This window comes from Aythya marila (assembly GCF_965140915.1).
Source record: "Aythya marila genome assembly, chromosome: 8".
NCBI lineage: Eukaryota > Metazoa > Chordata > Aves > Anseriformes > Anatidae > Aythya > Aythya marila.
Window position 1 is genome coordinate 16,325,811 of NC_139049.1, and position 17,471 is coordinate 16,343,281.

Here is a 17,471-nt window from a genome sequence, read left to right on the forward strand (position 1 = left end):
TACCACAAAACAACCAAAAGCATAACAAGACTAACTGACTGTAGGATGGACTGTTGTTTCAGTGCCCCCCTTTTGTCCCCAATCCCAAATTTAAAATTCTTTAATCCTCAATTACAGAGAGATTATTTAATTATTTCAGTATTCTTTGAAGGGCTGAATCAACAGTTCTGGAGAGTGATGCTTCCTATTAAACATCAAAGGCAGAGAAGCTCGAGGAGAGGCACCACGGCTGATAGCCACTTCCCGTGCCTTGGAATCACAAAATCGTTCAGGTTGTAAAAGACCTCCAAGATCATTTGGTCCAGTCATCCTCCTACCACTATCACCCACCCTTCCTTAAACACCCCCAGGGACGGTGACTCCACCACCTCCCTGGGCAACCCGTCCCAGCGCCTGACTGCTCTTTCTGAAAAGAAATGTCTCCTCATCTCCAACCTGAACCTCCCCTGGCACAACTTGAGGCCATTCCATCTAGTCCTATCACTAGATAACTGCGAGAAGAGGCCGACCCCCAGCTCCCCACAGCTTCCTTTCAGGTACTTGTTGAGAGCAATGAGGTCTCCCCTGAGCCTCCACTTCCCCAGACTAAACAACCCCAGTTCCCTCAGCTGCTCCTCACAGGACTTGTGCTCCAGGTCCTTCTCTGGACACATTCCAGGGCCTCGATGTCCTTCTTGTAGTGAAGGGCCCAAACCTGAACACAGCACTCGAGGTGCAGCCTCACCAGAGCTGAGCAGAAGGGGACGATCACCTCCCTGCTCCTGCTGGCCGCACTATTCCCAATACAAGCCAGGTCCCTCTGCAGGGCCTTCCTACCCTCTGCCAGATTGATACTTCCCCACAACTTGGTGTTGTCTGCAAACTTACTGAGGGTGCACTCAATTCCCTCATCCAAGTCATTAATAAGGATATTCCAGAGGATGGACCCAACACCGACCCCTTAGCCCAGCTCTCCAGCAGCTTGGCCTTTGGCAGAGCCACCCAGAATGCCCACCGACCCCAGCAGGGTCAGGCCTCCAGCAGAGAAACAACACTTGTGCACGAAACAACCACCTGTCCCGTAATAGAGCTACCCACACCAAGTCCTCTGCCAAGCAGCACACTGAGCAGGGCCAGCACCTGTGAGACCCCTTTCCTAGTCGTGTGCAAGGGCTTCGCAGACCAAGAACGTTTCCCTGAATCCATCACTTCGGTGGTCATCCAGCTTAACTGACTTGATGAAAGATTCCGAATTTGCTTGTCTGATACTTGGGGCCTTTTATAATTTATGCCAAGTAAGTAAGAACCATACTTGTACTGCTCTTTGTGTAACAGGCTGCTGCCTCCAGAACAGAGTGAAAAATATCCAGAATAACCAAGCTCAAACTCCAAAACTGTCATGTGGGGTACAACCCTTCTTCCCTCTTTGCCTCAGTATGCTCCTAAACATCTGCCTGACAGTCTACTCCTCTCCCTCTTTGTCTCTATAATCTTTTGACAGCAGAGGGGCTTCAGGGCAGGGCTGTTGCAAACACTTTTAGGCGTGTTTGTAGAGTGATTTGGAAAATGAAGTCACAGTCTCAGGTGGGATATTTATTTGCCTTACCAAAATACCTCACAGAGAAGTAAGAAAATCACTAAAAAAAAAAAAAAACACACCTCTGTTGAACTGGATGGCAAAAAGCACATACAAAGATGCTTTCTGAGCACTTGAACATGATATATGAACACACTTCTAAAACAAAATAAGTTAATTGAGTTTTACACAAGAGACTTTAATTGAAAAGATAAGTGTTCATCTTCGGGTTTAAAGCCACCTTTGCTGACTAATTCACAGTATATAAACTGCTTGCAAATTCTCACTGATTACAGAAAGAAAATTTCCCCAGATGCGTATCAATCAATACGTAAGAACCCCAAAAGAGCTGTATGACAATCCACCAACACAGAGAAAAAAAAAGCATCGTTAGGGGAATGGTATTTAAAATAGCCATTTTGGGCAATGCATAATTGCAAAGGCTATTATTTTATTTATTCAAAATTTTAAAAAGTATCTTCTGTCAAAAACATATCTTTAAAAAATAATTCACTTAAATTATATAGGAAACATTACTGGTTGAAAGTGACAATGTAGATGCATACAGCTATTGGTTTCTCTGACAAATCTGAGACTCCTTGGTAATTAACATTCTTATGGAGTAAGAGATTCTCATGACACATTGTCATTCAGCTGTCCAGCTCTGCTTTAATGTTACTGGAATTGCACAACCTCAGTGCCTTTCACACGCTATTCTTCAAAAGATGTGTATGTCCAAAACATAAAATCCAAAACTGAGGGCATAGAAAGAATTACACATTCAAAAGAAGGAATCCCTCAGCATCTCTTTATTTCTGCATATATGCATAATCAATTTTTGTTGCCTTTTATGTTCTACAACACGATTTGTATGGACTGAGAAGTAAAGCTGACTGTAGTGAATCTAACTGTACAGTTAGCCTTCCACGGATGGCTTCTCTTTCCTCATCTGACTTCTCACCTGGCTGTGAAGTTGCTGCATTTGAGCAAACACAGTTATTATTACAATCGCAGCAGGCCTGGCAGTTAGGCACTTCAATAACATTATTAATTGAGCTATATAACATTCCTACGAAACAAGTGGTATTATGCTCCTTTTCAGACATAAAGGAAAAGCACAACTTATCCATGCTTTGTTCCTTATCTGCCTAGTGGGAGAGAGAGAATTAAAACCTAGGAGCTCTAATGCCAGTTCTCCAACTGCTATATGTCAAAATAACTGTTTCTGTGCATCATTCAGTTTTGAAAATGAACTAAATATGATACTTTCAAAAAATAAAAATAAAAAAAAAAATCACCCCTGACCTAGCCACATCTCAATTACAATTTCAGGTGAGAAGAATAACACTAAATGTTCTAAGCTTTTATACACATGTAGCAGACGCGATTTAACAGCCTTGTCATAAAAGCTATCGAGGCATCAAGGAGTTCCTTTTTGGAACAAGGAGTTCCAAAACATTATGACTGCATGTTCATCTAAAGTAGCAGAAGTGAATGGTGCATTTTTGCCTACATTTGTACAATCCCTGTTTCAAATCAGTAGCCCTCAAAAAAATTAGAGTTATTTATGAAAACACTAGTGCTCAACAAAACATAGCAATCTATGCTAGGTATGACTTTGCAGCCCACTTTTTTTTTTTTTTTGGGGGGTGGGGGGTGGTAAATCTAGGTTAACTTTCTGGTGCTGGTCCCAGTTTGGTTCCCTAGCAGCCAGACATGGCACATTTTCCTGACATGGGAATATTTTCCTACTAGGCTTTGATGAGAATTAGAATATAAGCAGCATACATTTACACATTTTATATCTACAGTGGAATTCTGAATCTTGCAGTATTCTTGACATCTGTGCATTGGGTTATTCAGTTCATGTCCAATGAAAATAATGGAAGAAATTTCTGACAATGTCTCCCTGTCACATAAATGACAGCTCAGATTCCACCATCCACTGGCTCTTACCTGTCAAGGAGAAGCTCTAGTACTTCCTTAGTAGAAGCAAAGCCCCTGTATGTTGAGAGAAAGATACTGATGTAGGTAAAATCATTATCCCCAAAAGCTGTCAGAAGGTTCTCCACAAGTTTCTCCAAAGTTCCAGCTTTTATTGTCCTGATCTTACATGTTTCGTACTGGCTGACAGTATGTCCTGGAGGTAACTGGTCCCCTTCAACCTACAAAGTTAAAGCGAAGACAAAACACAAAAATCAGACAGAAGCCAAATCCCTCACATAGTCATCACACTAAAACAGATTGTTTCATCTTTTCACAGGAACAGTTATTTGGTAACCCATCTTAGTTACTATTTTTTGTAGATTTAGTTACTGTATTTTGTAGATTTGGGCTCACCAAACACTGTATCAAATAACAGAGGTTATTTAGTAAGTTGATTGACAGAGAAATATTTACAGCATATTTAATATTTTGACAGCTATCAAGTTATCTTGTGATCCCACCATATATATTATGTAAAAGAAAGTTCATTATCCCACAAAGAAATTAATATTGCTAGAGGAAACAATAGTGGTGATTCACAGTCTCACTTAACTTCTGAATAAGCACTAAAACTGACCACAGTTAAACCAGCGTCAGAACTTGTGATTCCTTTGCTGCAAATACCAGTTTGGGGCTTATACAAAACCTAAGGTCATGAGCACATTCAGACACAAAGCCTTTCACGACAGCAAAGAAAGTATCAAAGACATCTTGCAAACATGCCATTATAACACTTCAGTTATCTCCTACAGTTCTTGTTTGTCACAGTACTTGTCAACTAATCACATGTTTGGGCTTTTTGGTTTGGTTGCTTGTTGCAGGGGGTGGGTGGATTTTTTATTTATTTATTTTAAGTCAGCATTTACTTTTACTGCTTACAGCCTGCTTCACGTCTGAAAGAACAAGAAACACACCCTTAAAATTCCTACTTAGAGAACAATTCAAAAAATTATGTTTGTGACTAGTTTAAATACTTATCTGTGACAAAAAGTCTTAAAAGCAGGATTATAAATTATACAACCAAACAAAACAAACAAACAAAAAACCAAGAGCAATCTAATGTGAAATTTCTCTTTACTGGTTGAATAAGCTACCTGTGGGAAGGAATGTGCAACAAGACCACTGATCTGTAAGCCCTGAGCCTTACAGAGGCAGCATCAGGAACAGTACAGCCTCCCTTCTACTTCTGTTATTTAACAGGAACCAAACTGTCCCCAGCTTGAGAGCATGCTGTGACGCACCTGCTCTGCTACCTTGATCGCAATTACATGCATAATGACTGCTTAATCACTGTAATCACACAGCACCAACACTGGAACAAAAAAAGCTGTTTCTCTTTAGAGAAAGATGGCCTCATCCTACCTGAGGGTTTGCAATCACAAACAAAAAGAAAAACCCTGTAAAAGATCCCCAGACATCACCATGATTTTTGTACATGAACTCGTTCACATTTCTGAGCTCAGAAAACGTTGTGTTCAAAGCAAATACATACGTATCTAGGATTAACAGGAGTATAAAAAAGGAAAAATCATATAATCATGAAATATTTTAAGATTGTGAAAACCTATTCTTAAATCTGTTTAGGTTAGATTTATTATGTCAGTTGAAAAATACTACAACACAACCTTTTACTTGGCAAGAACAGACAAGAGCCAAGCTTAGTCTTTGTGTCATCAGTTCTCCTTCAGTCTCAGAACAAAAACCAAAGAGTTCAACCCACTTTCAGCATAGCATGATTGCTCTGCAGATTTCCTTCTCATACTTGCTGTGAGTGCATGCTTTCAGCCAGGACTGCTGTGATGATACTTTTCTGAATCACAGCCTTCCTTACCTAGGTAACAGCTCCTTCTGCATCCTGACGTGGCATATCACCATGCCAGATTTCCCAGAGAAGCTTCACAGTAACATTTTACAATTTAACAGCTCTTCTGGGTTCTGAATATTGAGTCCGTGTTCAAATGGGAGCAGACTGATCAATGCCGTATATTCCCACAAGTAACAATTTAAGCCATATTTTGTGTTTCTGTGTGACTCTTTGACAACACGTCTCAAATTCACCCTGAAGAATTGCCTCCCAGACTAAATATGAGGTCCAGGCACAAGGCCATTTTGACCAGAGATTGTGCTTCAGAAATTATCTAATAAGGGAAGAGTTAGAAATGAGGCTAACTGTTAGAACAACACCTTGGTACTAGACTAAAAACTTGAGGATACCACATTAATGACATACAGGTGCTAACGACTCTGGATTGGTATACTGGCAAAACAAAAAGGAGTAATTAGGTATGGATAGCCTGTCTATTTCACATTAATAGCACTAACTTCCATTGCTTTTCAACTGATTATCATAGATAACCCTTCTTCTCTTTGGCAATAGACATCCTTAATGAGGCTAAAGCTCTGCTGAAGAAAGCAGAGAAGCACAGAAGAAGCACAGCTGAAAGCACAGAAGAAAGCCTGCACCACAGCACTTAGGCATTAGTCTTTCACCCAGCAGATTTCCCCACTCCATGACAGGCTGAACGAAGGCAGTCTCCTCCTCCCCTCTTGTTCACTGATGCGAATGTGTTTCAAGCAAGGACAGGATCTGCTTCCAAGATTGATACATGCTCCTTTAAATTCTCCTTTAATTGCAACACTGCAACTTTCCCAAGACATCATGTTAGGAGAAGCTTGTTATTTCTTTTACATATATATATACACACACACACAAAACAACAAAACACCCTCCAAATCCTAAAAATCTAAAACTAAGTTTGTCAGCAAGACACAAAACTGCTAGAAATCATTTTAAGACGCTTTTAGGGATTGTTTGTATTCGTATTACTTTAGTAAGCTTGCCTGTAAGTTTAAAAGGAAAAAGGACTTGGCAGACTTTCAGAATAAGACATTGTGGGCTGAGCTAGCATGCTAACAGGAAACTGCTCAGTCTGGATTTAATCAAGAGGCCATCTCTTCACTGACATAAGCAGGCTACCCGAAGGCAAGAGTTTTTGTGTTTGCTTTTGCACTGACTGCCTGCTCAGAGGCATACTATAACTATTGCTATTAAAAGATTTTCCTAAAGCCCTTTGCAAGTTTTGACAGTGGCAAACAGTGATCACTGTGATGTGGTACCACTTGAAGCCACCAGAAGGTTTGCTCTGTTTCCCTCTCCTTCCTTTTGTCTCCATCAACAACACATCCAGCAGCCTAACACAGGTCCTAGACCCCAACATCTCACAGATTCAGCAAGTTTTCTTGGCTGAAAATCAACAAACAAATATAAAATGCCACATATATATTTAAATTGTCTCACTTTGACTTTTCAGGCAAAGAATTACAGCCTCAATAATCTGCAAGAGTAGCTGATGAGCAGATAACTTCCCACCACATAGAGGACATCTTTCAAGAGCAAGCACAGAGAGGTTGAACTAAGGTATGTCCTTTCACCTCCTCATTCTTCAGACTGTGTGGGTACTGACCTAGCATCACTGCAAGACTTCCACTGACCCTCTGCAGCACTGTGCCTTCAGAGGGCTTTGAAGCTCTCTGCTAAGGGCACTGTCCTACAGCTGTAGGGCAGGAAACATAACGCGTGCTTACAGTTCCTGCTCAAACAGGAGAGCTCTGCACAAACTGAAAGCCACTTTAGGCTAAAATGGTCCTCCAAAGGCAGCTGCAGAGGCCTGGTGCTGAAGGAGCTGCCTCTTGGTTCCAAGCTGGCCACAGTTCCAGCCCTGCCCTTGCCCCTTCAGGCTGGCTCCTGAACCCGCCCTCAGTCCTACTCACCAAGGCTTTGTGAAGGTGCAGGGCAGCTGCACACAGAGTTGCAGGATGAGGAAGAGATGCACAGCATCTTAACAGCCAACAGATGTGGTCTCTCTGTTGCAGGCCCCAATACAGGGCTTGAGTAAGCAGGTCGGAGGTTGTGACATCCTGTAATCAACACGGCTCACAACCAGGTGTGTACAAACAAGGGCCCTTCCTGAACGCAGTGACACACTGGGAGCAGCCTTTCCAAATGCCTGTCTTTCCCGTCAGGCCTCCTTTGCAAGGACTGACTGTGATACACCAATTCCTTGCCATTTTGTCTACCGGGGGCAGAAAAATAAAGCAACACCTCCCCACACTCCAAAGTCACCAGGTATTTCATTCAGCTTAACAGACAAAATGCAGCTCTTGGTGCCGCAGCCTCATGTGTCAGAGGTACAGATGCTGTTAATCTCCAATGGAATTATAAATTAAATTCCTCCAACTCCTCAATTAATAAAATTTCCTGTCAATAGGAACAACAAGGTAAAGAACAGTTAAAAATCTGAACAGTGCAAAAATAAGCTGTGGCCCAAATAGACATAGAGACTGCTAGTCATGGTCTCAGAAGTGTCATTGGAAACAAATCTGTTTTATCCAAAACTCACAATCTGCAGGTTTTTTCAACTCAAGTGTTGTCTGCTACGATTCTGAAAGTGAGAATCATGGAATGAAATCAATGTAATCCCTTTTCATTAAGCAGACTAAAAAAATACCAAAGAAAACAAATGACATGAACAGTAAATACATCAGATACCAAATACTAGAGGTTTAGTCATTTAAAACATTACCACTTTACTAAAGACTTGTTTTATTTAAAAATTCTGCAAAAATGATTTTCAAGAGCACATAACTAACTACTGCCTCCTAAATTCCATTTTTATTGATTTTGACAGTTAGATTTTTATATGCCTTCGACTTTGTATGAAGCGTACAGCTTTTCCAGATGGGTAGTTTTCCATCCTAGTTAGTATTATTAACTTACTGGACAGACACCCTACACTGGACAAATAACTGCAGTTATTTGTATGTTAGGCAAAAATAAGTCTCTAATCTAAAGAATGACTCTTTCATTTCAGTGTTTGCCTAAATATAAATCTTCTGAAACCTTCTGAAAGGAGGAATAAAATGCTTTTTGTAATTTGAACCTTAATTTTTTTGATAATGCTTCTTACACACAGCCTAAGCCTATAATATCCATACTCATCCTTATTTTTTTTTTTAAATCATGGAATGATTAAGCTTCAGAAGTTCCAGAACTACAATCATCCATAGCACCAGTCTGACAGCAGAAAATACTGAGGCATCCTTCGTTTAACGGGCAATCACACATTACTCAGCTAAAACAGAGTTGTTTGAAGAACAACCATATTCCTTGGCCAAAAAGTCCCATAGAAATTAAGCAGCAATAAGGCTTCAAGATGCTATGTAGAACTTCTGTTCACTTTGGCCAAGTATTTTCATAAAAGACAACTTCAAAGATATTAACAACTTATTTGAACTTATTTGGTGCTAATGAACTTTAATGGAAGCTGCTCCCCTGAAAAGGAAGGAAGCCAGACTCTCCCACGTGTGCATTGAGATAAAATCCACAGCAGCTGACAATCATGCTGAACTGACTCAAACCTGCACACATTATGCTTACTGCCCCTGTCCAGACCACATGATCATTAAAAAAAACTATGAAAAATGGTATTTTTGCATTAACAATACCACGTAGCAGTGTGCATTACAAAGATCAGTGACTGGACTAAGGTTATCAAATGAGGCCCGAGGCTTCACACACTGTCAGGATAGGTCCCTGGGCGTAACATCTGTGCTTCCTCCTGCGACCAATTCTGTGGGTCAGGCAGCATGTAGGAGCCTTGCATCCCACCACTGTCCTCTTTGCCCTTGGCCTCTGCACTGCAGAACCATCAGCCTGGAAAATAGCTCACATGAGATAAGACTCTGAATCTGAAGCTGAATTTCCACTCTAGGAAACCACGGCTGGTTATGCAGGAGTGGGGAGGCCAGAGGTAGGATCTCCTGCAGCCTGCAGGCTCCAGGCAGCACGGTGCTTTCCTTTGCAAGAGTGGCTGCTTTTACCAAGCTGCACAGTTGGAAATAAAATGAATGCAGAGCTCCCTCCCTTTGCTAACTCCCATTTCCTCATTCTAGATGCTGCTGAAAATCAGAATTGTGTGTGTTGACTGCATCAAACTCAGAAGCCAAAATAATTTCGAGCTCTTTCCGATGATCTGACAGCTAGGGGTATTCCTGGATTTCCAAAGCTCCACCCTTTTCCCTTCCTTTCTTACCACATAAATAACCTTTCTTGGCAGCAAACCCAAGTTTCCAGGACCAATTAATTCCATGATCATTGTTCAAAAGGCATTCTCATTTTCTCATATCCTTAAAGCTCAGAGTCTGGCACGTATCTGTCTGAAGATCTGGCAAACAGTAACAAAAGCTGTGGGTCATATTCAGAGGTTAAAAAAAAAAAAAAAAGCCTTACACAAATGCTGTTGCTCAGTTAGAACCCTTTCACTCAAGCACCTTGCGGCTACTTAAAGCCACTCAGGGGAAAATAATAAACGACGTGCATACCAAGGCAGTGAGCAGTGCTTCTCACACCTTCTGAAGTTATGCAAATTTAGACTCATTTGGTTATCAAGAATGATGCAGAACTAGCTCTAAATAAATCAAAGCAAAAGTACAGAAACCTAATTTACGTATCACCTCTTGCTGCATGCATATAAAGGAATTTAAGCGAGCCCATAAAGCAGTTGAATCTTCAAAGAGATCTATATTAAAATGGTATTGTCCAACAACAGCATAAAAAAAATCTCTGCCAAGGGAAGATATAAATTCCTCCTCTCGATTTGGTCCACTTCTTAGAGGTGCTTACACAAAGGAATGTGGCTTCATTATTCAGTGAGAATCAAGTCCTCTGACAGGTTCACTACATAGTACACATGCTTTTTAAAGAGTTTAAAAATTGGCCCAATAGCGTAGAATCCCAATCCTCATCTCCAGCTATCTTGTATGCTTTACACACTCACCTTCTCACTGCTTCCTACACTCACAAAACTCCTTCTCATTCTGGCTCTCAGCCACCTTGCCAAGCCTTTTAACAAAATCAAGACAAGCCCTCCCACCCTCATATCTGTCTTCATTGAGTTAAATGAACCTGACATATCAGACTAGTTCAACTCTTTATTTTTATTTATTTTTCCTTCTTTTGACACATTTCACAGACCTGCAGTTCGCCACAGTCAGGTTCTCTCAAAATATGTTAGAATGCACAAGTATTCCTTGTGATGGTTTTGATTGGACATAGAAGTTGATAAGTTCCTACTTTAAAATAGGAAACCAAGAAAAAGAAACCAGTAAGTCAGGTAAGCACTCTTAGTCACGTGCGTTTCATACTGTTTGAGATGTAGCTGTCATCAAGTGACATTTGCTAGAAATATTTTTCTAACCCAACAAACAAATCTGTCCCATATTATGAGGAGCATTACTTCTATAAAATCTGTCATCCTCCTCTCCTCAGTGCATAGGAACACCAAAACATCCAGTCACCGAACTGAGCAATAAATACTAGAAATAACGGATGGCTAAGTGAATAGGGCACCAGAACGAAGGTGAGGAAATAGGATTTATTCCTCATTTTGGCAGTAAACTTGGGCCATTCTGTAAAATATTTTTACTTCTGTAGATGAAGGAAATGCTACATAGTGTATCCACAAAGGAAAAACTCTGCACAGTCTTTGGACTTGTGTAAAACTGTCAGAACTAATAAAAGTTTTCACAGGCATGGGTTATAGGGAGTCCATGAGAGAGGGAAACAGGCAGCTGGGGCAGTTCACCTGCGCCCCAGGAGCAGTAAGTATTTTTTCTGCTAACATCCCCTGTCTTCACTCCTCTTCCTCCCCTTCCCTCTCCACGCGCACTGCTCCCAACCTGTCCTGGAAGTCCGTAGGTGCCAAAGCCTGCTTACAGATGCCAGGCTGAGTTGCTTACCAGTGTGCATAAAAGAGAAAGGAAGGGATGTTGAGCAGGGAAAAAAAAGTACAAGAGGTGGCAGCCAACTCAGATACTTCACCTGGCTCTGACTCGGAAATGGCTTCCAATAATCCTGACTACAGATTGCAGTGCCAGGGACACCGTGCCTTCCACTTCAAGGGTGCTGGTACCTGCCAGACGCTGCAGTGCTTCCAGCCACAGACAGGCTCATCAACACTGACCTGCTCTGGGACGTATTTTGAAGCCCGTGGGTGGCACACTCTGTGGAGCTAAGCAGTATCATTTCTATGCAGAGGCCACACAACCGGTGTAGCAGACCACCAATCCCACCTCACGCTGTTGCAGTGAGTAGATGGCAGAAGCTAGGAACAACTGAAAATGTGACAGACCCATACGCTCAGCTCAGCTCAACTCAATTCCAGCTCACTTCTTCGTAAGGTTTCCTTGAGAGCAAACTGACTCCTACTGTAAGGAAAACTACTCCCCAGTAGCTCCTCGGCCATTTTCCTGGCTTTGGAGGAATCTCCTGTCAGTGCCATGCAATGCCAGTCGGTCTGGATCTTAATGTAGGGCTGAGACACCCAAGTGCTTAATCAAAGAGACCTTTGTAAGGCCGTAACCCTTGCACTGTTACAGAGCGATTGCAGAACACCGTCCCAAGCCGGCAACTAAGGGCACAGCAAGCAGACCAGTACAAACCCAGGTATGGACAAACACTTTGAAAAAAGAACACTGTAAAAAAAATTGCAATGCTTCTATCAAACTACATGACACACCGATATACATTATAAGCTGTCAGGTCAGATACAGTTGCAGCATGTGGCAAGGACAGTCATTTCTTAGTGGGTAAATCTCCTACAGAGGAGCTAAATAAACTCTGAAATGTCATTTCAAAGCTCATCTAGTCCAACTGCAAAAGTGTTGCATAAATGGTTACGAACCACTGTAGGAAAACCCGACCGAAAGCCCCGGGACAAACGGACACAACGACCAGCGTTCTGTGCCGTAAGCCAATCTATTGCTGCGTGACAGTATCTTATATAGTGTTAAAACGTCCCACCCAGGAACCCAGGACCCCTCCCACTGTGCTCGCAGGCACCCCAGACCCCTCCTTTTGTGCACGCAGGCACAACCCAGAATAATCCCACAACCACTATGTCGACTTCCCAACTCTAAGAGCATTTCTAACAACCATGCACAGATAATAACCCACCTTTAATTTAACAAGTCTAGCAGCTTAGGCTGAATTTCCGAGTTAAAAGCTAAAGTCCCTTTTGGTTCTTCCAGGACTTCTTTCGTATGCAAATATTAAGAATTTTGTATGTGGCAGGCTGCATAAACTAGAAGTCAGGTTGCATTATTCAGTGACATGCCACAACAACATGGCCTCTACACAAAATACTTTCTGCTAGTTTAAACTAATCTAGATTTAAAAGGCCTACACCATTGGATCTTTTTCCCCATACCACCCACACCAACACACTTCCTTTTATATATATATATATATATATATATATATATATATATATAAAAAAGGTACTGCTGCTAACATCATCTTCCAAGCCCGTAAATAGCTGATAGCCTGCCTTGAGATTGAGAGCTTCGTGTGCCCTTCCAGTCTGTGCACATAACTCTGTCTCCACAAACTTGGCTCCTGGTCTTGTCCAGCTCAGTGCCTGTGCTCTACCGCATAAGTGCACTGTCAAAGCCGTGTCCCCTCCCAGGTCCCCACTTCCCTATTTTAGTGTTTTATGACCCCTGACTACTTTGGCACAAGGCTAGGCAGCACAGTATTATTTCCAGTACAACTGCATTTTGACGCCACTTAATGTTGCTACAGAGTCAGCCCAAGTACATCACCACCAACATCAACTGAAAATTCTCAATTATCCCCTTATTTATACACTGCCTGGATGTTAAAGATGACAACAACTTTAAATTTACCCTAAGAAAATCTATTATACAAATTCTGTTTGTGAAATACTTGTCGGTGAAGCGATTTGCCGCAATTCTTTCATGCTGTGATTTTTTTAATAAACACCAAATATAGCAAAGGGAAGGAATGTTTCACATTGCTGCTTACACAGTCAGACATTTAATATGGCAAAAGTCATGTCATTTGATGAAAACTACAGGTCAACATGAAAATTCAGTCAAACTGAATTTTGACTACTCAGAAATGTAAAGCTCATTTTTCATCAGTGCCTACACTGTTGGTAGTCAGACTGTGATGCTTTTCCTGTGAAAAGTTGCACCATTTTTTTCTCATCCAGGAATGTAATTTAATTTAATTGTGGAGCTCATCATTGCTTTCTGCTGACTCAGTAGAAACAAAGAAAGTCTTGTATGAGACAGCAGGCAACACTGATGAACTCAAAATGGATTTAAGGATGCCAGAAGTAATAATTCTGTTGCATAATAATAACATGAATAAACATTACATAACCCCAAATGGTTTTATTCATCTTGATTGTATCATTGGCTTTCCTTTTACACTATAAAGCTTGCTCAAACAGTGTGCAGAAATTAAAATTATACTGACTCAGGAAATAAATGTGAACTGCTACTGCACTCTGTAAAAAATAAGGCAAGAGTGATAGATTTTAACAGTATGATGGAAAATAAAACTCTAGGTGTGGGAAGATTAAGTGCATCCTGACAGAGGAGAAAGCATTTAGCAAAAGAGTGATTCAGATTTTAAAATAAATTGAACTGGAAACATACAGTATTTTTGTGGAAGAAAAAAAAAATCAAGGAAATGTTGTTACATGTTTCGTAATAATTACTATGTGCAATCTTGATTGCCAAGCTTTTTTAATATTTTAAAACAGGAATAGGTTAGCAGTAAACCATTTTTATGGTCACAGCATGAATACATACCTAAACTGTATGATAAATTTCATTTCAATGGCTGTGCTTTTTACTACCCTTTGTTTTGAAACTAAGGGATCTCTTCAGGGTGGGGCCTGAGCAGAAAAAGCAGTAATAGTAAGATAACATTACCTAATACTGAAAGTTACTAGCTTCAACTTTTATTGAAGTACTAACAGAGCCCAAAAATATTAGTTCAATCAGTAGTTCAGGCCAAACTGCATTTTTGCTACATTATCTAGATATCCCAGGGGATGTGATTATGGAGTCTGTTAAGCTTCTTCTTTTGCACGCACACATTTATGAGTACTCATATGTATTTGTACCACACCTGTGACAGCAACATCCTTGTGCCACTTCCATAGCTCTATTCTCTATGACAAATTGTGCACTTTGTAGGTAAACAGCATAAGCTTACGGTAAAGAAGCATATTATGCATAAATGACTGCATTCTTGTAGCTACAACATCTGCCTCTTAACCCACCTCTTCTGACATAGCAGGAGGCAGCACTGGTTGCGTGAGCTGGCGCGGAACCTGCTGCAGCCGCTTGTACTTTGTTTGTAGAATGCTGCTGCAACGGACACAAACCAACACACGCACAAGATTATGTGGAAGTATTGAGTCAGAACCAAATAAGCATAGCTTACAAGTAAAGGAGAAAGAGCAAGCAAAAAACAGCAGGCTGTAAGATAAAACAGAAGTCCCCCACGTTATTGTCTGTCTTTTGTGTGTGTTGTTCAATTACGCATCAGGAGTTAATAGCACCTCTCTCTTCTTCTCTGTCCTATTCTAACTCTACGACCACCTCAAGTTTTCTGAACAAGACTATTTTTCCATGAAGAAGAATGCAAGTTTCGTGGTTCAAGTGTGCAAGAGTTCAATTATGTTTCATCTGCTACAGGGAGCAGCCAGCAGGCTGATCGCGCAGCCAGAATCAATCTGTGGCACTCAACAGGAGGAATGCAGAAGTGTTAGAGCTGACCTCCAAATGAAATACATTGATGTTACTTATGAAACATTTCCAGCAGCACCACAGCGGCTGCCATGTCAAAATGTAAGTCACCATTCCTGCCCTAAAGGGACTCAACTCTAAAAAATACAAAGTGCACTGCAGGCAAAGCCAGAGATTACTACAAACCAAACAAACAAACAAAAATAAGGATGTGTAGATATATCTTCCTAATCATTTTCTTGTTCTGTTTGCTTGTAATGTATGAGCTGGCTTCCAAGCACACCTCAGGAGCATTTGGTTAAGTAATCTCTTTTGCACTGAAGACTACGGTTAATCCCGAAGGGTGCAGTGCCTTGCTACTTGCATCCAACACCACTGAAACTTTGAAATGTTACCAACCTCATCTAGTGAATTCAATCCACATGAGTACTGTAAACAGCTGAAGGACATTCTGCACTTAAAGATTTGAGTCAAAACAGTAACTCAGTGTGATTCAACGCACACAAGCCAAGATGTGGGGCATAAACTGTTTTCCCCTGTGTCTAGGGGTAAATAACCCCTTCCACCACTCTTTAATATGGGATGGTCTATTTCTACTTTTGGATATATAGATACTTGGAAGTTTAACCCACTGACTTCTTCAGCGTCAGAAGAAGCTACTGAGGTCAGGAACAACATAGTGTATCCACAAAGGATACACTATGAGCCTAAGCTAATACATAACATATACAACAGGTCTCCAGTTTGAAGCTATGACAATTTGACCATGTCACAACACATTCAGCCCTTCCTATTGTTTAACCATTCCAAGGCCTTTGAATAGAAAATGCCACTTTATAATAAAAATTATGTTGTTCTACCTGCACAAAGACCCTGTGGACTCCCCAAGAAAGAAGGAAACAGCTATTGACTGGGATAAAGCTCGAACCTCTGCAAGGAACAAGGCAACTATAAAAAGCAGCTGAAGGGGTGGGAGGGGAAAGGAAAATAATACTTTAAATTGCTTTCAGAACAAAAAAGGGGGGAAGAACATAAGAGGAAAACAAATGAAAGAACAGAATATAATAACAGGATCACTCAGACAAAGCAGTTTAAGTGCCTACACCTTATTAGCATTATTGCTGCCCGTGGCAGCGCTGCCAGCTGCAGCCCATGGGCACAAGCTGGGGACCCGTGCAGCACGGAAAGCTTCTGCAGACAGCAACAAGCTGCCCACCCCTCCACGTGCTGCACTGCTGGGGTCCTGTGGGAAGGCTTCAGGGAGGAGGAGAAGCACAGGGGGCTCAGCCACCGCCCCTTGTCTGCACAGGAAGGTCCAAGGAGTCAGGCCTCCGATCTGTAGGCAGCAGAGTACACGTACAGCTCTCCAAATTTCAAGGGAAAAGCAGCACAGCAGGGCGCTTTTCCTTGAAATGTGGCTCCAGAGCGCACATCAGGAGGACCATGCAGGGCTACGGACTCTGGACCCGTGGTATCTTTTTAAATCCACTATCACACTTGTCCTTAATTATGTATGGTGCAGATAACTTACTAATCATTAATGTGCTCAATATAATAGGCAGCAGTAAGTTCATTCTGTAACGATTTCTTGTTACTCTTAAGTAATGGGAGCCAAGTGAAGCAACAGCAGCTCCGGGAACACCACGAATTTCACTGGTGTTTGAAGAACACAACAATTTCTGCACTAATGCAGGGCTCAGCTACACAAAGGTGGTTGCAAAAATCCAGACACAAGCTGGTATTTGGACATAAGCTGGTGGCAAACAGGAACAAGTCAAAACTCCATCAGGCTGCAACCCAGTAGTGTGACAGAGGAAAAGGCTGGAAACTGCTACCATACAAAGGGGCAGAAAGCTTCACACCTAAGGTGGAGGCTGCCAGATTTCGTTTTGGTTGCCAGAGCTGTCTAAGGGCAGCTACACTCCGATGGGCAACAGATGGCTTGTGCAACTAAACAGACAGAAACATAAGAACCCAGCAAAAAAAGTCTGTTGAAAGTACTACCCTCAAAGGTCACACTGTGACACCCAGATCAGAGAAAAGATCTGAAGGGCTGGAGTAGGCAGAACATTAAATCTTTCAGCACAACACTTGGAAGCAGCAACAAAAAGCAAACAATTCTGCAAAGTATAAATAAAGGATACTGAACTAAGTCGAGGGACATTATTCTTCCACTGCATAAAAGGTCTGATGAGACCACATGTAGAGTACTATGCTCTGTTCTGGCTGCCTTATTTTTAATAGCTTAATACCTTATTTTTAAGGCAGCTATTATGAAGTTGAATGGGGTAAAGCAAAGGGCAAC

General features: G+C 41.5%; 1 protein-coding gene across 3 annotated transcripts in view; it reads right to left on the bottom strand.

Annotated features, from left to right (window-relative positions):
• Window positions 1-17,471, bottom strand: part of RGL1 (ral guanine nucleotide dissociation stimulator like 1) — a 76,599-nt gene that overhangs the window by 45,112 nt on the left and 14,016 nt on the right. For 2 of the 3 annotated variants that reach the window (XM_082766634.1, XM_082766633.1), the window contains exon 3: window positions 3,512-3,720. In XM_082766634.1, coding sequence (XP_082622760.1) covers window positions 3,512-3,720 — 209 coding nt within the window. The remainder of the gene's footprint in view (window positions 1-3,511; window positions 3,721-17,471) is intronic. The other variant, XM_082766635.1, reaches the window with a different exon arrangement.